The sequence below is a fragment of the Elephas maximus genome, chromosome 3 (assembly GCF_024166365.1).
Source record: "Elephas maximus indicus isolate mEleMax1 chromosome 3, mEleMax1 primary haplotype, whole genome shotgun sequence".
Lineage (NCBI taxonomy): Eukaryota > Metazoa > Chordata > Mammalia > Proboscidea > Elephantidae > Elephas > Elephas maximus.
The window spans coordinates 63,854,994-63,874,999 of NC_064821.1; the positions used below are offsets into that span (position 1 = coordinate 63,854,994).

The window sequence follows — 20,006 nt, forward strand, 5'->3', positions numbered from 1 at the left end:
TGGCTAATGATCAAGACCCCTTCCTTTCCCCACCCTCTAGTGTCCTTCAGCCCAAGCTCCAACTTAGACAAAGCTCTGGCTACCATAGCTTGGGTCTGTACTGATTTTTGAGGGCCAAGACGCTTCTGGTAAAGTTTGGGGTCTACGTGGGCAACACAGGGAGGACCTAAAAACGGGGGGAGGGGGAGGGGAGAGGGCGGGGCTTTTCCTTCTCCCTGCATCACTGGCCTCTTGGATCCCACAGGCCTGAGGCCCTGGGAGATGGGGTGTTTAAGGAAAGCAAACCAGTCTTTCTCCCAACCCAGTGAGAGCCCTGTGCTTGGCAGGTACCCTGTCCCTAGTAGATGACTTAGTGTTTCCCTCAGTCCCACCCTCAGAGGTCTGCACCTCAAGACTTCCCTTCCCCTAGGCCCTCCCCTCAGAAACTCCCCCTAAAATCCCCCCTCCACAGTCTTTCCCCACCAGGGTCTCTCCCCGCCAGAGGCCCTGCCCCAGGGCTCCCCACCCGCACCCCACCTGTAGTAGCTGGATGGACATCTGACAGCTGTTCAGCTTCTTCAGAAGGTCGAGGGCGCCTTCCTGTGGGAGGCCACAAGGTGAGAAATGAGGCCCCTGGGTTGTGCACTGGGTCCCAGGCCTCTGGCCACTGTGAGGTCTTGGTGGGAGAGAGGGAGGTGGGAGGATGGGAGGAGACCATTCTAGTTACAGGATATAGATAGACAATGGGTGGAAGGACAGGCAAGTAGAAGAAAAGAGAAGGGAGGAGGAAAATTCCGGCCCAGACCAGCTCTAACCTCACCTCCTACCACCCATCGGGGTTCAAACCTCTCTGAGCCAGGGTGCAGCCTGATTGCTCATTCTGACCTCAGTCTTGTTTCTGCTGTTCCTTCTCCCAGGCATGCTCTCTCCCGCCCCATCTTTCCCTCCAAAATTAATCGCACCGTGGTTTATTGTTGTTGCTTTGTGTCTGTATCCCACCTCTCCTCAGTTCCTAACTGTGAGCTTCTGCAGGGTGAGAACTGTGGGCTTTTTTCCCCAACAGCTTCATCAAGGTAAAATTAACATACAATAAATGGCACATATATACAAGGCAAACCAAACCAAACCCGTTGCCGTCAAGTCGATTCCGACTCATAGCGACCCTACAGGACAGAGTAGAACTGCCCCATAGAGCTTCCAAGGAGCACCTGGTGGATTCAAACTGCCGACCTTTTGGTTAGCAGCTGTAGCTCTTAACCACTACGACACCAGGGTTTTTCCAAAGGCACATATAGTAATGTACCATTTGATGAGTTTTAACATACATATATACCCATGAAACCATTACCACCACAATTAAGTTATGAACATATCCATCATCCCCAACAGCTTTCTCATGCCCCCCAACCTTTGCAATTTATTCCTCCCTCTACCTCCAACCCTGAGCCCAGGCAACCACTAATCTGCTTTCTGTCACTACAGATGAGCTTCCATTTTAAAAGGTTTTATATAAAGAATACTCTGTGGACTTCTTTGGTCTGGCTTCTTTCACTCAGTTATTGCCACATAATTATTCTGAGATTTATCCATGCTGCTGTGTGGATCACTAGTTTCTTTTGAGTGTTGAGTAGTTTTCCACTGTAGCGATATATCACAATTTGTTTACCCATTCACCTGTTGATGGGACTCAGGGGGTAGTTTTCAGTTTGGGGCTGTAATGAACATTCATATAACAAGTCTTTGTGTGAATATATACTTTCATTTCTCTTGGATAAAGAGAACTGTTTTAGTCTCTGAGACTTTAGGGCTCAGCGCAGAGCCCAGTGCTCCCTGAGTGATGAATGTGTGAATGAAGAAAGGAATGAGTGAATGAATAAAGATGTAAGTAGAAAGTGGAGGGGAACAAAAGGAGGCTCAGAAGCACAAAACTGCTGGCTACCTGAAGACCCCTGACCTATTTCAGTCTCCGTCCCCCCACCCCCTTCCTAGCAGCCAGCCCGAGCCTCCTGTCCTGATCGGGTTCCCTGGAGAAGCACCAGCTGACTGTGTCCTGTATGCCCTGTCCCTGGCCCCCTCTGCCTAGTTCCAGCTGCCAACCCCGCCCTGCCAAGCTCCTGGACCATGTTGCAAGAGCTGCCCTCCCTCAGTCCTCAACCTCCCTTAGAACTTGGGTTCACAGGATTTTTTTTCAGCAGTGTGTCTTCTGGATACGTGTGTGCATGTAAACCCGTGGACATACAGCTGCGTGTAACATAAAGTGCTTACTGTGTGCACAGCATTGTTCTAAGTCTTTTACATGTATATATCCTTTAACTCTCATAACAGCCCTGTGAGGTAGATACTATTACCATCCCCAATTTTGCAGAATTATTATCCATTTTTACAGAAGAGGAATCAAAAAAAAACCTAAAGGTTAAATAAGTTGCCCAAGGTTACATAAAGAGCTGAGCTGGGAAAACTCAGCTCTTTCAGGCTCTAGCCACTATACAAACCGTGTAGATACGGATGTGGCTCTGTGTAGACGTGGTCAGCCGTGGAATCTCCACATGGTAAGTGCTGTGGTGTGCTGATCCATGATTAACAACCATTTTTCCAAGAAAAAGAGAACACCTAATTCATAGTGTTTGCCAATATCGGTGGTGTAAATACTCCTCCCATGGTCAGTTTCAAGCTCCCAACACGATGTCACTGTACTGAAGGAGGTATTGGGAAGAGATGTGCAGTACCATGCCATTACATAGGATTTCTACCTTGTAGATACAATAGAAGTAAATAACCTGTAGATCACAGATAACAGGAAAATGTAGAAAATTGGGAAGTAATGATTTTAGAGTATTTTTTATCTTTGTTCTCAAGACAATTTATTTAATTGTAAGCAAGCATATACTTTAAATTAAAAAAAAAAATGGCCGTGTTTTAACAAGTGACTTGCAAAACTCCTGAAGATTCAACAATCGGCTTTCACAGGCTCATATAGACCAGCTCCAGCTCACCAGTGGGAGTGTGTCTCTGGGTGTCACAGCTGTATAACTGGGTCATGCTGGAGAGGAATAGCCATGAGGCCTGGTTGTAGCTGGGCTCGCATAAGCAAGTGTTGCTGGGTGTGTCTCCCTGTATGTACATACGGAATGTGCAGCCAGGGTGTCTCTGGTCCATGTGTGGAGCTGTGTGTTTGCAGTTTGAGGCCCGGCTGTGTCTATTTGTCTTTTGGGGTGATGTCTATACGTGTAGGTGTGGCTGTTTGCTAATTCTAGAAACCCTATGGGGCAGTTCTACTCTGTCCTACAGGGTCCCTAAGAGTCAGAATCGACTTGATGGCAGTTTTTTTTTTTTTTTTTTGCTTTGGTAGTTACGTATGCCTGGGTGTAGTTGTGTTTTGTACGTGTGTGTGTGTGTATAGCTGTTTTTGTGTATCTTTTTGTAAATGTAATGGTATCTGTAATGGTCAGTGTGTCTGTCCTGTCAGGGTCAGTAGCCATGTGTTATATGTAGTTATGTTCGTGGTTTCTCGTTTAGCTGTTGTTGTGTGTTGCTGAATGTGTGCAGCTGTGTCTGTTGACATGTAATTATGTGCATATATAGCTGTGACTGTTGGTGTTCGGCTGTATGTTTGAAGCAGTTTCAGCCAGTGCACACTCATAGAATCCAACAAAAGCCCTAAATCCCTGGGGCTTCAGCAATTGGCAGCAAACCCCAGGCCTGAGCTGCAACGTGGAGGATCAGTCTCATTACAGGAAGTGTGTCCTCCTCTCCCTAACCACCACTGGGCCAGCCCACTTTCACTCCCAGAGCTGGCCCCACCCTTCTCGGCCAGATGCCCAGAACTCTGTGCCCACCCAGATGCTGCCAAGAGTCCAGGCGCAGACGTGGCTACAGACTGGCTCTGTGCTGCAGGGACCCTGTGGCCAGATTTGCATCTTTCCTGGAGACAGCTCTGGGCACTTCCACAGAGATTCATCCCTAAGGGACGTTATTTCCTCTTCCCATTTCACAGAAGAGGAAATCGAGGGCCAGAGAGAAAAAGCAGAGTGGCTTGCCTAGGGCCATAAAAGGAGTAAAGGAGAGACAGGTCCCTTCCTCTTCCCTACCCCCACCAAGCAGCCCATCCCCTCGTCTCCCAAGCTTCCCCACCCCTCCCTACCCTATTCCACTCCTTGCATCCAGAGGCCCAGAATCTCCTTCTTGGCTTAAGTGTGGGGTGAACAAGGGAAGGGGCTGGAGTAATCCGTGTACTTGACACGGGATTCAGCTCAGAAGACCTGGGCTGTGCTCCACCACCACCCCCCCCCCGCCCCGGGAAGTTACCCAGTTGACTTAAGGCTCTCAGTTTCACTGATTCTGGAGGAATGGAGTGGGTAGAAGCTGGGAGTGTAAGGATCAGAAGCTCTGGGCACTCTGCTCACACTGCACCTCCCTGAGTTCTTCCTGGCCGTGCAGAAGAAGCTCTCATTCACTAGCTCTTACCAAGCACCGGCCTATCTCATCTCTTCAACCCTCACAACCGCCAGCAGAAGACACCCCTCTGGTAAGGTAAGCACGGTGCTTACCTTGCTTACCAGATCATCTGTAGTGAACAATTTCACATTTTTTCACCATATCAAAGATTCTGCTTCTAGGTGTGGCTGGCATCTGTCTCTCCCCAACCCCACAGCACCTTCCTGCTGAATCCAAACTTCTTTTTAAATTTACAATCCCTGACAGAGGCAGATGACCCAGTAAGCAAGGTAAGCATAGGCTTGCTTGTGCTTATTTATTAATCTGTAGTGAACAATTTCACATGAAAGATGTGGTGAAACCTATGTGAAATTTTTCACTACACATGATCTGGTAAGCAAGGTAAGCCTGGTACTTACCTTGCTCACTTGGATAATCTGCCTCTGCTCTCCATGATCTATGCAATCTCATCTCCATACAAATGAAGAAACTGAGGCTCTGACCTTTATATAGAGACCAACTCATTTGCTCAAGTCTACTCTTGGGCTCTCTGACACATTGCCATGGTTCCAGTAACACCTCCCTGTTCCAGGTTCTTTAACTTCCCTTGGGTTTTACCCCTTTCCCAAACTTCTAGGGTGGCAGAATATGCTGGAAGTTCAGATCCTGCTCCAGCAGGTGGCTATGGATGGTGGGAGAAGTGCCCCAGGACAGAGTGAGGCCAGCGAAGGGCTGCCCCATGCCCCAGGCTCCTTTCTCCTCCTTTCTCTTAGGGTAAGCCCAGGCCCTCTCCAGCCCCAAGGCCAAGTTTGCTCTGGCGGGGAGACCCAGCGGCTGCCAGCCTGAGGCAAAGATCACAGGGAAATTAAACATTAACTTCAAGTCGGGACTGCACTTCGGGGGGCAAGGGACCGGGCCAAGGGACCCTCAAGCAGGGCTGCGGACCCGATTCTGCCCCCACCTCCTCGCCCGGTCCCTCTCTGTCCCCCGCCTGGTAGCCCAGGGCTCCAGCCAGCCACCTCCCCCGCCCCGCGGCCCCAAGCCCTCTGCGGCAGCCCCGCACCTGTTCGCCCCCACCGCCGGGCCCCTCCCCGCCGCCAAGCAAAGAGAAAGTTGCAACCAAACCTGCTCCTCGCGCCCGACGCAGTCCTTCGATCCTCTCCCCAGATTCACTCTCGAGATGCTGGGGAAACATTGCTCAGCACCCCTCACCAGCTCAAGTTTCCCAGAATTCTGTCCCCTCCTGGCCCCCCGCCCCCGTGGCTCCCTGGACTTTGCATACGCCGTGCGTCCTGGTTCTCCAAAAAGTCTTTTCCCAGGTCCAAGTCTTGTAGCCCACTTTCCCCGGCCCTGTCCAGGCTACCTAGTGGCCTCCTAAACCCTACATGTCTAGAGGGACTGGCAAAGACGCTCATCTGGAACTTACACTTGATTTCCCCCTCTCCCCCCGGCGCCCTGGGCCATGCACACGCCCACCCCGAGGCGCCCAACAGTCCCTAAGGGACACAGCCCTGCGCAAGCCGCGCCTCCCTCGGGTCCTGAGTCCCACACGCGCCTCTCGGGCGCCCCGCCAGCACGCGCCCCCGGGACTCCCGGGCTCGCCAGCGCTGTGCCTGGGGTGGAGGCGGGGGGTGCTGCGGCCCAAACTCCCCAGCCTTACCGTGTGCTTCCTGGCCACCATCTTCTCCAGCTTTTTGGCGATCCTCAGCAGCTCCTCTTCCTGGCCCATTGTGACCTGCGACCCCCTGCGAGGCGAGGGGCGCAGGGGCAGCAGCCAGGCGTCGCCGGACAGGAGGTGCAAAGCTGGAGGACGCGCACCCGGCGCGGGCCCCAAACACACACGACACACACGTCTGGCGGGGGCGGGGCTCCCCCCCAACCCTCTGCCAGGCCGCCTCGGAACAGGGGGGAGGGGAGGGGTGGCGTGCTCTAAATATAGACTTCAAGGACTCGCCGGGGCAAAGATTGACCGCGCCGGCCCGCCTGGGCGCAGGGGAGAGACGGGGCTGCTAGAGAGGGCCCTTCACCTCTGGCCCTTCCTGGGCGGCCACGGGCTGAAGGGAGATTGGAAAGGAGGGCTCTCTGGCGTGCGGGGAGCCTGTCGTCCCGGGGCACAAGAGGCGGTCGGGGCGCGGAGGGAGCCTGAGGTTGCCCTGGGAGCTCAGAGAAGAGTTTCGGGCTCCTGTCTCTGTACCTTTGCGGCTCCTGTCTCTGTACCTTTGCGGCTGAAAGCGGGCGGGCCCAACTCCGTGCCCAAGTGGAGGCAACTTGACGCGCTCAAATCACACGACCGTTAAATCCAACTCATCAGCGCTCACTCATTTGTGCACAGAGTCTGTGCACACGTGTGTATCCAGGCCCTGTTTCCATCTGTAGAACCCGAAGTGCACACAAGTTGCACGCCATCTATTTTGTTAGATGAGGTTTTACATTTCTAACAAGTTCCCAAGTGGTGCAGTGCTGCTGGTGGAAGGACTATATTGCCTATTCAGTGTTTGGGAGATTCTTAAAAATCTTTGAGAAATACTGATCTAGGTGCATGGGTGCTTTTTATTAATTCAGGATCAGGCCACTGTGTCCCCAGTGGGGTTGGGAAGGGGGAGGACACATGACTGTGCCCCCTACCATAGCTGTGCATACCCCCGTCCTACTCTGGAAGGGATGGCCTTCCAAGTGTCCCTCACAGACTTGGGTCTCTTCCTAAGGGAGTGAGTTTAATTGACAGAAAATCTTTCTGGGAAAGGGAGGTGGGGTGGAGCAGAGGCTTAAAGACCTGGTTGTTGTTAGTTTTTGAGGAGTCGATGCTGAATCACAGCGACCCCATGTGTACAGAGTAGAACTGCTCCATAGGGTTTTCGAGGCTGTGATGTTTAGGAAGCAGATTGCCAGGCCTGTCTTCTCAGGCACCTGTGGGTGAGTTCAGACTGCCACCTTTCAGCTAGTAGTCAAGTGCTTAACCGTATGTGCCACCCAGGGACTCCTAGGGACTTGGAGTAGAGGCTAAAAAAAAGTGGCTCACAGTGTATGTGTGCAGAGGGAGGGAGGAACTGTGGCTTGGGGTATCCAGTGAAGTCTCCAGACTTTTCTGAGAGACCTCATTCTTAGATTACCCCTATCCCAGCCTGGGTCAAGGGACAGCCTAGTGTGGACTTATTCTGGCTTCTAACCGCTGCCGTGTGACCTGATCAACATAGGAAGGGTGGTTTTTTTTTCATGCAGTCAACAAATATTGAGTGTTCAAGTAATGAACAAGACAGACCCAGTACCAGATAGTGGCCTGACCCTGAATAAAGGGTACCCATGCACTTGAACTTATGGGCAAGAGAAACCTTAAAGAAATATGGGCATGATCAATTGCTCTGTTTACCACAACTGGGGAGAGGTCAAGGATACTTTAAGGGCACATTTGTTCAAGTGGATTTGTGTTAATTTGGGGGAGTCATCTCCTCTGAAGAAATGACGTTTAAACTTTTGGCTTAAGTGTGGAGTGGGAGTTGGAAGGATGCTCAGAGAGAGAGGAGGAAATGTTTGTTCATCAAATATTTATTGAGCACCTATCACTTGCCAGAGCCCTGGTGGCACAGTGGTTAAAAGCTAAGCTGTTAACCAAAAGGTTGGCAGTTTGAATCCACCAGCTGCTCCTTGGAAACCCAATGGGGCAGTTCTACTCTGTCCTGTATGGTTGCTGAGTCGGAATAGACTAGATGGTAAAGGGTTTGTTTCGTACCACGTGCCAGGCAGTTCTAGTGAGTAAAACAGCCCTGCAGGGTTTCCAAATGTGCAGAGCTCCGGGACAGGAGGGTGCTTGGCGTGTGGGTGTTCCAGGAACTGAAAGATCAACATGGGTGCAGCACAGAAGTGAGGGGAGTGCCGAGAGAGGGGAGGCAGAAAGGCAGGAGGTAGGTGGGGCCTCGCCACTGCGGTGCATTGTGAATCACATTTAGATTTCAACTTTAGAATCAGAGGTTAGACTTTACTGCTTTGGGGCTTGGGAAGGTCCCTTGACCAGCCCTCAGCCAAGCCAGCTGGGATGAAGGGATAGCAGAAAGGCACAGGCTGCCCACGGTTACTTGGGATTGCCTTCTTCTTTTTAAAGAACAGATCTGATTTTCTTCAAAGCTGTGCCCAGTCTCTACCCTGAGCTGGGTGAGATCAAAAGACACCAAGGCTCCTCCATCAGCAGAGCTCAAAGGACCCTAACAAAACACTGAATCTAACCTCTTCATTGTAAAGAAAGGGTGATGCCCAGAGAGGGTGATAAGCTGCTCAGTGTTGCATTGCTTGACAGTATAGGACACTCTAGGTACCCACCGTATCCCCCTCTGCCTACCTGCCCACCCTGGAGTTCACCTGCAGATAATTCCTGGACACACCTCGGACAGCTCCCCATCTCTCGTTGAGGGCTTTAGGGCAGGTTGGGAGAGCTTGAGAAATAACGCCACAGTAAGGACTCTTTATCAGTCAGGGTTCTCCAGAGAAACAGAATCAACGGGAGATATAAAGAGATTTATTTCAAGTATAATTGGCTTATGCAATTGTGGGAACTGCAAGTCTGAAATCTGTAGGACAGGCCAGCAAGTTGGAAACTCAAGCAGGAGTTGATGCTGCAGTCTTGAGGCAGAATTTCTTCTTTGGGAAACCTCAGTTTTTCCACTTAAAGCTTTCAACTGATCGGATGAGGCCCACCCACACTATCTAGGGTACTCTTCTTTACTTCCAGTCAACTGATTGTGGATATTAACCACATCTACAAAATATCTTCACAGGTAACACCTAGATTAGTGTTTGATTAAATAACTGAGGCTATTTATAGCCTAGCCAAGTTGACACATAAAACTATCACAGGCCCCCAACCAAGGTTCAGAGTCAGTGATAAGGACCCAGTTTCTTCACACTAGATGGACACCTTGAAGGCATGGTCTAATCAATACGGTCATTAATGGGTCCCCCAAAAACTAAGCCCTAGGTGCCCACAGTGATAACTCCCTCCTCAACACATCTTCTACTGCTTTTGACTTTGTTTTCCTTCCCGTTATGGATTGAATTGTGTTCCTCAAAAAGTTATGTTGAAGTCCTAACTCCTGACCCTGTTTGGAAATAGTGGTTTCTTTTGTTATGTTAATGAGGCCATACTGGAGTAGGGCAGGTCCTAAACCTAATCACTTCTGTGTGGTGTCTTGTATAAAGGGAGACAGAGAGAGACATACATATGGGGAGGAGATCATATAAGGAACTGTCTATAAGCCAAGGAATCCTAAGGGACACCTGTGACTATTGACAAGGAAGGACCCTCCCCTAGAACCGGTGTCCTGATTTGGACTTCTCACCTCTAAAATAGGTTTCTGTTCTTTAATGTTACCCACTCGTGGTATTTTTTTTGTTATGGCAGCACTAGGTAACTAAGACACCTCCCTGCTCCCTCATTATACTTCCTAGGATCACTTCCCAAATAAACTGCTTGCCCCCAAATCCTTGTCTCAGGGGAAATCAAACTGAGGCAGGAACCGTGGTAGAGCTAGAACCACAGGTCTTGACTCTTGGTCCAGTGCTCTTTCCTCTACACCAGGGTTTCTCAACCTCAGAACTATTTGGGCTAGATAATTCTGTGTTGTGGCGGCTGTCCTGTACATTATAGGATGTTTAGCTGCATCCCTGGCCTCTACCCTCTAGATACCAGTCACACCCCCAGTTGTGACAATCAAAAATGTCTCCAGATATTGCCAAATATTCCTTGGGGCAAGATCATCCCCGGTTGGAAACAACTCTCTTGCTTAGTCCAGAGAAAGAATTCCAAGTCCTACGATATCCTCCCTTTCCCTGACTGCTCTTCAGACAATATAAATGGAAGCACTGCAATTTACCTCCCCCCACCAAGAAAAAGGATCCCTGGTGGAGCAGTGGTTAAGGCACTTGGCTGGTAACTGAAAGGTTGGTGGTTCGAACCCACCAGCCACTCCAAGGGAGAAAGATGTGGCAGTCTGCTTCTGTAAAGAGTTACAGCCTTGGAAACCCTATGGGGCAGTTCTACTCTGTCCTATAGGGTTGCTAGGAGTTGGAATCGACCCAACAGCAATGAGTTTTGGGTTTGGCCCCCAAGAAAATTATTTACTAGAGGTGAGTGAAATAACAAGCCTGAGATAAACAAGACGCTGGGGGTTCAGAAGACAACCCTGTTTCTGTGGAACCACGGATTGGTCAGGTGTACCCTGGAAACAGCTCGGCTGTGTTGGCCATTGGCATCAACTGGCCTCTCTTGCTTGGCCAGGTCCATACCTACCAAGGCCTGAGCTGAGGTGTTAGTATCTGCTTTCTAATAGGACCTAAAGCAGTGGCCGTAATGGAATTTCTGGCATGGGGAGCAGTCTCTGCTCTCCCATTTCTATCATTCTCCTTTCTCCCTTCTTGGCCCTTCCTCACCCTAGACTGGAAGGCTCCTGAGTTGACCAAGAGAAAGGGGAGAGAAGTGAGAAGACCAGTCCTTTTCTCCCACTAAATCAAGGAGTGGGCAAATGGGGGTGAGTTCCACCCTACTTCCTAGCTGGGGAATATGGTACAAAGAGGTCCCAGGATGGTTGGTTATTATTCCTCAACAAGAGTGATATTCAGAATATTTAATAGCCAGCATGGGCTATAAGGCAACTGAGTGGTGCAACCAGTTAAATGCTTGTCTACTAGCTGCAAGGTTGGCGGTTCGAACCCACCCTGAGGTACCTTGGAAGACAAACCTGGCAATCTGCTCCAGAAAGGTCACAGCCTTGAAAACCCTACGGAGCAATTCTACCCTGCACACGAGTTTGCCATGAGTTGAAATAGCTACTACAAAAACAACAATAACAACATGGACTGTGGTGGACCAAACAGAACTGATATGGGCTATAGACAACTGCTATTGGGAAATGGTATAAGCCAGCTCATTGTGTGCCCTGCCCCTAAGCCCAGAACCATCCTCTGTAGTCTAGCCCTACCCATTCCCAAGCTCAACTCTGGGACCAGCCTCCCAGCAACGGAGCACACCTGTAGGACCCTTGTCTTACTCATTGTTGCATCTGCTGTGCCTAGTACAGCCCTGGACATACAGCTGGAACTCAGTAAACACATACTGGACTAATAAATTGCTGAGAAGTCAGTCCCTAGTCTGGTAGAGTCCTTAGTCTGGATATGGAAAATGAAAAAGGAGGGCTGGTTATACCTTGTGGAGCCCCTAGGCTGATGGAAGAAACGCAGCTCTGGTCTGATGAGGGAGTTGGTTTCTGCAGCTGAAGTGAACTCAGGAGTACTCAGACCTGGCCATAGGGCTCCCTGGCCCCTGGGGAAGGCCAGTAATGGGATAAAGGGAGAAAACTGTCATCACCCCTTACATGGAAGGCCCAGTGTCCTTGGCAGGGGCATGAGCCCATGGGAGGGAGGAAGGCCAGCCACAGAGGCACAAGGGGCCGAGAGAGTGAGACCCAGTTCCCTTATCTTGTGGCCTCAAGTCCCAGCTCTGAATGGTGGGGTCCAGCATGGGGGTGGTTCAGGCATGCAGGTGCCAGCAAGGAGCTAGTCTTGTAAAAGTTGCACAGAACTTGCTGGAAGAACCCCAGTCCTTGAGCCATCTCCTTCAGTGAAGCCGACCTGGGGAGAGAAGGACGAAAATTGACATTTTAAGCACCTATTTTATTTTATGTTTTATTATGTAGCAGGGGCCCTGGTGGTACAGAGCTACAGTTGCTAGCCTAAAGGGCAGCAGTTTGAATCTACCAGCTGCTCCTTGGAAACCCTAGGGGGCAGTTCTACTCTGTCCTATAGGGTCACTATGAGTCGGAATGGACTCAACAGCAACAAGTTTTTTTTTATGCACCAGGTGCTTGTCTCACTTAGTTTCATGACTGTCCTATTGTGAGTGGGTTAAATTATCCCCATTTTACAGATGATGAAGCTGAGGCTGGAAGAAGTGAAGCCACTTGACCTAGGCCTCCTGACTCTAAACTCCAAGTTCTTATTGTCATATGCACCATAACAACAGGTATCAACTAAATGTTGGGTGGTGGATACCTGGTTTTCAGGTCACCAGGAGTCAGGGGTGAACTCAACGGTAGCTAATAACACATGCTAGCGGAACCAGCACATGGACACAGATTTACGTCTGGCACCTGACTCTGACGGACAGAGGATGACAATTATTCGGAAAGACCCTGTTTCAGCCCCTGCCTTCCCCCACTCCCAGTGCAGACAAGCAACGCCATCCCTGAGGGACACTCAGGGGAACAAGCAACAGCACAACTGGCTCTTGACCTATGCCCGCTCCCAGGTTCCTTAACTAAATACACATAATTGTTTGAGACTCTGTGACTCAGCAGGGAGAAGCCAGATTAAGGACGGTAGACCTTGCCTTGTCCCTGTCACATCCTTCTATGCCTAGATGCTGGAAGCTTCAGTGGATTCCAGGACAAAGCTGGCTAACACAGCTTTGTTCATCCTCCTGGGGTAAGCCAGGACTGAGGTCTCAACACCTCTGCCATCACTCAAGGCTTGGGCTCTCCTCGGCTTCTCCTGGCCCCGGGCTGGAGCAGGAAGGAGGAGCACTAAGACAGGGTTTGGCCAAACTGTGGCCATTTGGACCCACATGTGCCCCAGTCACCTACTCTTGACCCAGTGCCACCCCTATACACCTGCTCTTGACTAAGTGTACTGTCCAGGCACCCTGTCATTTCTCCTCAAACCACAGTCCTGGAGATCCTACCGGCATGTTCCTTCTGGGCAGTGGCCGCCGGGCTGAGGGACTGTCTTCCAGGTTCCGCCCCCCACGCCGATAGGAACGAGTGCTCTCAGAGCTGGAGGGAAGGAAAGGCCAATGTGACCCCCATGTCCAGAGAGCCCCTCAGAGTGAGAGAAAAGGGCTCGGGTATAGAGCAAGGCTGGAGGCTTAGGGTGAGTGAACAGAGAGTCCATGAGGCCCCCAGGCTGAATCCATCACAGGCCCAAGAAGCCTGGAACTGACCTCCAGAGCATGCTGGGGATATCCCCAAGTCTACTTCTCCAAAACCCCAAGCTGAAAGGGTGTGCAAAGAAGGTAGAGGACTGGATCCTAGGCTGGAGTTAGGAGACGGACTAAAGACCCCACTCAGCCCTAAGCCACACAGGTGGGGCTGCGTCTTTTCTATTCTGACTTCAGCAATCTGGGTCCCAGGCCTCTCTGAGCTCTCTAGGCCTGATTTGGGAGCAGGTGAGTGTGTGTGCTGGAGGGGAAGGGGCTCAGTCACCCTCCACTCAAGCCAGCATCTCGCATTAGTCATGGGCCTCAGAGCTGGAAGGTATCCCAGTATTCAAGAAGGTACCATTTAGAGGTGGGGGAAACAGATGCTCAGAGAGGTCAGGGGACTTGCCCAGGTTGCACAGCTGGGCCCTCACCAACCTGAACCTGACAGGGGGATACATCTCCGCAGGAGTGTTCCCAGGCAGCAGGCTGGGTCGAGTGGTGCCCAGGGGCTCCTGGAGGCTTTCCTCAGAGCCAGGCAGGGCTTGGCTGGGACCCCCAGGCTCCACAGGGCTTGTCAGGCTGGAGGAGGAGGAGGCTGGGCTTCTCAGGCTCTCAGGGGTCCCAGGGGGCTCCGAGCTCAGGCTGGGGGCTTCAGAACAATCTGGAATCAGAAGTGATAAAGCCTGTCATTATTATTCACTGTGTCTTTGGCCTTTAGGATCTATCGTGGTTCTCTCCCACTCCCCACTCCCCCATCTGCTTGCCGGCTTCTCCAGCAACTCTTCCCTGTCATGCTTCAGTCTCCTGAGTCATTCATCCATGACAGCCAGGAGCCCACTGACTCACTTTTCTACTTCTGCTGACATCCTCTCCTCAGCCTGGATTTGGCTTCCCATCTCTCAGGTTGAGGTCAGATGCCACTCCCACCAGGAAGCATTGCTCAAACACCACCCATCTCAATAGGACATGCTCCTCCCTCCCAAGAGCTCCCAAAACAAGCCTGTTCATTCATTCAACAAATAGTTCTTGAGAACAGCCAGGCACTGTGCTAGGTGCTAGAGAAATAGTGGTGAACGATGCACTTGAAACCCTGTCTTTTTGGGATATACACTGTATATCACATTGCACTTGTATTACAAATGAATCATATTCCAGTTTTTATCTCCCCCATTAGACTGTGTCTCTAGCCCTTGAAGGATTTGGGACACAATGGATGCTCAATAAATGCTTCTCTTTCAGTCTCTTTTTATTTAAGTGAAGCACTGAGAAATTTGGCATAAAACAGACCTGGGTTTGAATCCCACATCAGAGATTTGTTAGCTGTGTCATGGTGGGCATGTTACTTAACATCTCTGTTTCTTTACCTGTAAGGTGATGGTGAGGATGATACAGACTAACACACGCACCCTCAGCTCAGTGCCCCAGCACACAGCAGGCACACAAATGAGTGGTCTGATGAACATTTTTCTGGGCACCCAACCATACCTCCACTGGCATGTCCCACACGCCCCTGGACCATGGTCCGAGAAGGGTTTTTGACAGGCAAGGGTGGGGGGAAATCCTCATTCTGGCTCCGAGGGGTGGCTGATCCCAGGCTGGCAATGGCCTCATAGGTCTTGTTGCTGATGTCCTGTCTCCCACTGCTCCAGCGTGCCTGGGCTGGGAGCTTCAGAGGGTAGCGCTGCAGGGACATAAATGTGAGAGGGAGGAGAGCCTGGTTCCTCCAGTTTAGCCCCTTCCCTCCCCACACTAGGCTCAATCTGGGTCTTTCCTTCTGCTGTCCCTGGGGTCCAGCCAGCCCAGGGGCCCATGGGGCAGGGGGCTAGGATCCACCTTCTCTTCTTCGTCCTCCTCACTGTCAGAGCCAGGCTCCACGGAAATTCCCCAGGAGTAGTCCACGTGCAGAGGGAAAGTGAGGGTCCCAGCCTGGGCCTGCTCCAGCTGCCACAAAAAAGCCTTGGCTGTTCACAGGGTCAGGGGCTCAGCACAGAGAGAAAAAGAGTCAGGGACCCTCCCCCTCCCCTAGACCTCACCAGCTCCTGACACTCCTTGTGCTGCTTCTTCCTGGCCACGTCCAGAGCCGTCTCTCCTGCCTCATTCACTGTGAAGGATAAAGTTAGGAGTCAGGGTCAAAGAGGCATTATAGTTTAGAGGTTAAGAGGGGCTCTAGAATCAGATTGTCTAAGTTTGAATCCTGGCTCTGCCACTTCCAGGCTGTGTGACCTTGGGCAAGTTACTTAACCTCTCCAGGTCTTCATTGTCTAATCTACAAAATGAGTATGATACTTGTAACTACATGACGAGCTCGTTTTGAGGATTAAATGAGTTCATATATATAAAGCTCTTAGCACTTTACCAGGCACAGGCTGAACAGCAAATGTTAGCTATAACAACCACTAGTATTCAGATTCAGCTAATACTTATCTGGCTAGGAACTTTCAGAAACATTTCATTTTATCCTGTTAGCAGCCCTACTAAGTGGATGGCATTATTCCCATTTTACAGATGAGGAAGCTGAGGTTCAAGAGATAAAACTGTTAAATTCTCAAGTTCACAGAGCTGGTCAGAGGCAAGCCACAATTAGATCTCAAGTCTGTCTGCAAAGTCCATGCTTGCTACCAGTGCTCTTTGTGTCTAGGGGAAAGGCAGGATGTCCCACACAAGGAGTGGTCATGAATGGGAGTCTGAGGGAGGAGGTGTTGGAGCCCACCTGTGCTAACTGAAGCTCTCCCTTTCAGTAGCAGCTTGAGGCAGTCGGGCTGGTTGTGGAGGGCAGCATAGTGCAGAGCAGTGTTCCCATCAGGGGCTTTGGCATCCAGGTGACCGCTGGGGAGGTGGGCAGGGAGGAAGGGAGGGAGGCAGGCAGATGAGGGGGTCTAGGTCAGGAGAAAAAAAAGAGGGAGAGGAAAAGAGGCAAGGGAAGAGAAAAGGAGGGAAAGAAGGGGAGGCATGCGAGGAGGTGCACAGAGAAGTAGGGGTTCTCACCCATTTTGGATGATGAAATCCACCAGAGGCAGGGAGGCCTGGTTGGCAACTCTGACAGCCAAGTGCAGGGCGAGCTCTCCAGGTGCCTGAACACAGGCCCACACTTAAGTCTCCCCCCAGCTCATCTGTACCCAGCCCAATACCACCCTCTTGAGCTCCTGCTACCCTGACACCCCAGGTGTGAAGCTGCCAGGCCCCTGAGAAATGAGGCTGAACAGATGGAACCCTGCTTTGGGAGGAGGGTAAAGGGCCATTCCTTCACTGCTTCCTTCAGTGGTTTTTCCACCTCTTGTCCCCAAGAGAAGGTGTTTCTCAAATTTTGATTCTTAGCCCTGGGCTCCTTTCTTTGCTCCCATTGCCCCCAAGACCTCATCTAGCCTCATGCTTTCAGCTGTCACCCATGTGGAGACTGTACCAAATCTTTACCTCATCCAAGGGCTGCACCCTCCCTGCTCACTGGACAGGCCCACCAAGATAGCCAGCAGGCAGCTCAAAGACCAGAATGTCCCAAACAGAGAGTTAAAACCCCATCATGATCTCTTCCTGGTGCCTGGTGCCTGGTACATGGTAAGTGCTATTTTTACGATGTCCAGTCAGCAAGGTCCCTGGGTGGTGCAAACAGTTTGTGCTCAGCTATTAACTTAAAGGTTGGTGGTCTGAACCCATTCAGCAGTGCCGCGGAAGAAAGGATCCACTTCCATAAAGGTTCCAGCCAAGAAAACCCTACGGAGCAGGTCTACTTCGTAATACATGGGATCACCAGGGATCAGAATCAACTCAATGGCAACGGGTTTGGGCTTAATCGGTCAGCAATTCCTGTCAATTTAGTCCTTCATATGTCTCTGCTATCCTCTCCTTCCTGTACCTCACCGGCCTGGATCCCCTCACTTACCTGATGTTTCAGGTACTGGACTAGCCAACGCAATGGCCTTTCCTGCTCTAATCTCACTGACCTTCACCCATTTCCAAGGCTATAGAAAACCAACCAAAACCTGTTGCTGTTGAGTCGATTTTGACTCATAGTGACCCTATCGGACAGAGTAGGACAGCCTCAAGGCTATCCAAGAGAAAAAAAAAAAAAGATACTAATATTTTTTGCACATCTGTTATGCACTGGCCCTTTACATACAGGACTGGACTTAATTCTCACTTTTACTATTAATCCATTTTTACAGGCGAGGAAATAGAGACTCAGAAAAGTTAAGTAGCCTGTTCTCTATCACACAGCTAGAAGAAGGCAGAGCCAGGATTAATCATATTTGTGCTCTTTCTCATCTACCCCTCTGATGCATGGGTTTTGAGCAGATATCAGAGGTGAGGCGGAAGGAAGTCATAGCTGGTCCTGGAGGACTGAGGAGTATGTCAGTGCGGGTGGTCCTTAGAAGGGGTTCCCACCTGTCCGTCTGGCCCAGGCAGTGTCTGTCCAAAGTCTTGACCATTAGCAAAGGCTTCCAGTACTGACAGAAGGTCCCGGTTGTAAATGGCTGTCCAGAGTCTCTGAGGCTCGAGAGTGGACCGGCGGGCAAACCTATGTTCCACATACTTGGCCACAATATAATCCCTTCGGGGGCTCCTGCCAAAAACAGCCACAGGTCTCAAAGCAAAGACTGTCTTCCCCCAGCTGGTCCCTAGGACCATTCCACAGGAGACACAGGTCTCCTTTTCCCTGGAATCACGCCCTGGGGACTCCCAGATCGGAGCTTGCCCATTCGCCACACCTCTTGCCTAAGATCCTTCTGAGACTTGCCCTCTAGCAGAAGCCCCCAGCCAGGATGCCCCTCCAGCTGAGAATCCCCTTACATGTCACTCTCAGCTGAAGGTTTAGAGCCGCCATGCGAGGGTAGCTGGGCCTCCATGATCTCATTGAAGTGAGTGTTGCCAATGTTCAAGGCCAACTGGGTCAAGAGAAAGTGGTGGGGTAAGACTGGGTGGTTAAGGCAGTGCCCTCTGGTGAGACAAGCCTCCAGAAGTCCCGCTCCATGGCCGTCCTCCCTGTCCAAGCCCTGTCCTTGGCCATTTCCTTTCTGGGTGGTCCAGATCCTGTCCCACCTCTGCTCCCACTCTACCACTCCAGACTCTACAAGAGGTCTAGCACAGCCGGTAGACCCAAGGCCCACCCCCTAGCCAAAATCCACCCCAACACCCCCCTATTCCCTTCCAGGTTCTGCCCCCACTCCTGTCCTCACCAGCAACTCAGAGGGGCCCAGCAGGTCCAAGGTGAGGGACTGCATGCGTGAGAAGCGCACGCCCAGCTCGCGGTGGACACCAGAGCACTGGATGCAGGTGAGCACGCCCAGGTTGGTGCTAAGCCACGTGGGGTCTGCAAGGTATGAACAGCTCATTCCTGGGGATGTGACCCTTCCACTCCTTCGCCCCCCTATTCACCTTGACCCCACTGACTGACCTGGAGCCCCGCAGTCGCAGCACTGGCCATTCCCAGGCCTGCTCTTCACCTCGGCAATCAGCAACTTTGTGAGGTCCCGGGGTTCCCCATCCAGCCCAGCACCCCCACAGGGCCCTGGGCCACTGCTCGGCTCTCCGAGGAAGGCGCTGCTCAAGGCTTCATCCTTGCTGTTCTGCAGCACTGACACCCACCTGCAGAGAGCATGGGGTAAGGTGGGGGTGACAGCCCAGTTGTGGGGGCTTGAGTCACGCCCAGAGGCTGGCGGTTAAATAGGCTCCCCTGTCCGCACTCCAAGGCTGGCTGTAGGGGCACTCACGCCTCACACTCATGTTCGTCCTCCGTCTGGAAGTGGTACGTCCGGTTGTCTGTGGGGAGAAGAGAGGGCATCTGGCCCACATAAATCCTGCTCGCCTTCCCTGGGGCCAGGGAGCCCTCACCCAAACTACCAGATCTAGATGGAGCTTTTGTTCCTGTGGGGGTCAGGATCTCTCAAGTCAGGAGTGGGGAGGGTAATGAGAGTGGCCAGCAGTGGGAACAGCTTCTCAGAAGTCCCTCCCAAGTAGGAACCCATCAAGGCTCCCTCTGTATGGGGCCTCCCACCCAGATCCCCCTTCTAGGATCAGGGGAGGCCTCCCAAGGAGAAGACCCTACCCAACTGAGAGGTAGGATATTCTTCATCCCCACTGCCACTACTCCACTCTGCCCTCAGCCTCCTGTCTGGTCTCCCTGTCTCCCATCTCTCCCACTCCTACCAGATTGCCTTCCCTAAGGTTCTGCTCTTATCACACCACTCCCCTGCTCTAAGACCTCCCATGGCTCCCTATTGCCAGGAAATAGGGTCTGATCTTTCAGGAGGCATTCCCAGGCCTTGTCTCCCACTGCTCCTATGTGAACCCTCCACTCTAGCCAAACTGGCCAGAGCCCCTCTCCTGCTGCCACGCCTTTTATCATACCAGGTCTATCTCCTAAATGTCCTCCCCCAAACTCTACATTCTACATGTCCTTCAAGGCCAAACTGAAATGTCCTCTCCTTCGAGTAGCCTTTCCTGATTCCCCATAGCAGTTCACACCTTCCTTCTCTCTCATCATCTATGGGGCCATATCTGCACCTCTCTTCTGGACACTCCCCGTCATCTTACAGTCCTAGGTCCCTGCCTTATATCCCTGCCAGACAGAGTTCCCTGAGGATGGGATCTAGATCTTCCTCAGGCTGCACCCACCCCATGTAAAGCCTGGCATAAAAGG

At 51.5% G+C, this 20,006-nt stretch overlaps 2 protein-coding genes across 4 annotated transcripts in view; both read right to left on the reverse strand.

The window, feature by feature from the left end:
• The window catches only part of TCEA3 (transcription elongation factor A3), a 43,229-nt gene extending 37,071 nt beyond the window's left edge, over window positions 1-6,158 (reverse strand). Inside the window, exons 1-2 of one of the 2 annotated variants that reach the window (XM_049878241.1) lie at window positions 2,472-4,056; window positions 517-579 (exon numbers count right to left, since the gene is read on the reverse strand). In XM_049878241.1, the coding sequence (XP_049734198.1) occupies window positions 517-579; window positions 2,472-2,567 (159 nt within the window). In that variant the 5' untranslated portion in view covers window positions 2,568-4,056. Of the gene's footprint in view, window positions 1-516; window positions 580-2,471; window positions 4,057-6,073 lie in introns of those variants that run through there. The other variant, XM_049878242.1, reaches the window with a different exon arrangement.
• A 5,779-nt stretch (window positions 6,159-11,937) lies between these two features.
• The window catches only part of ASAP3 (ArfGAP with SH3 domain, ankyrin repeat and PH domain 3), a 45,695-nt gene continuing 37,626 nt past the window's right edge, over window positions 11,938-20,006 (reverse strand). For both annotated transcript variants that reach the window (XM_049878235.1, XM_049878236.1), the window contains exons 13-25: window positions 19,078-19,126; window positions 18,762-18,952; window positions 18,544-18,677; window positions 18,158-18,252; window positions 17,753-17,930; window positions 16,358-16,443; window positions 16,083-16,198; window positions 15,406-15,473; window positions 15,206-15,313; window positions 14,858-15,053; window positions 13,808-14,033; window positions 13,136-13,226; window positions 11,938-12,027 (exon numbers count right to left, since the gene is read on the reverse strand). In XM_049878235.1, coding sequence (XP_049734192.1) covers window positions 11,953-12,027; window positions 13,136-13,226; window positions 13,808-14,033; window positions 14,858-15,053; window positions 15,206-15,313; window positions 15,406-15,473; window positions 16,083-16,198; window positions 16,358-16,443; window positions 17,753-17,930; window positions 18,158-18,252; window positions 18,544-18,677; window positions 18,762-18,952; window positions 19,078-19,126 — 1,613 coding nt within the window. In that variant the 3' untranslated portion in view covers window positions 11,938-11,952. The remainder of the gene's footprint in view (window positions 12,028-13,135; window positions 13,227-13,807; window positions 14,034-14,857; window positions 15,054-15,205; window positions 15,314-15,405; window positions 15,474-16,082; window positions 16,199-16,357; window positions 16,444-17,752; window positions 17,931-18,157; window positions 18,253-18,543; window positions 18,678-18,761; window positions 18,953-19,077; window positions 19,127-20,006) is intronic.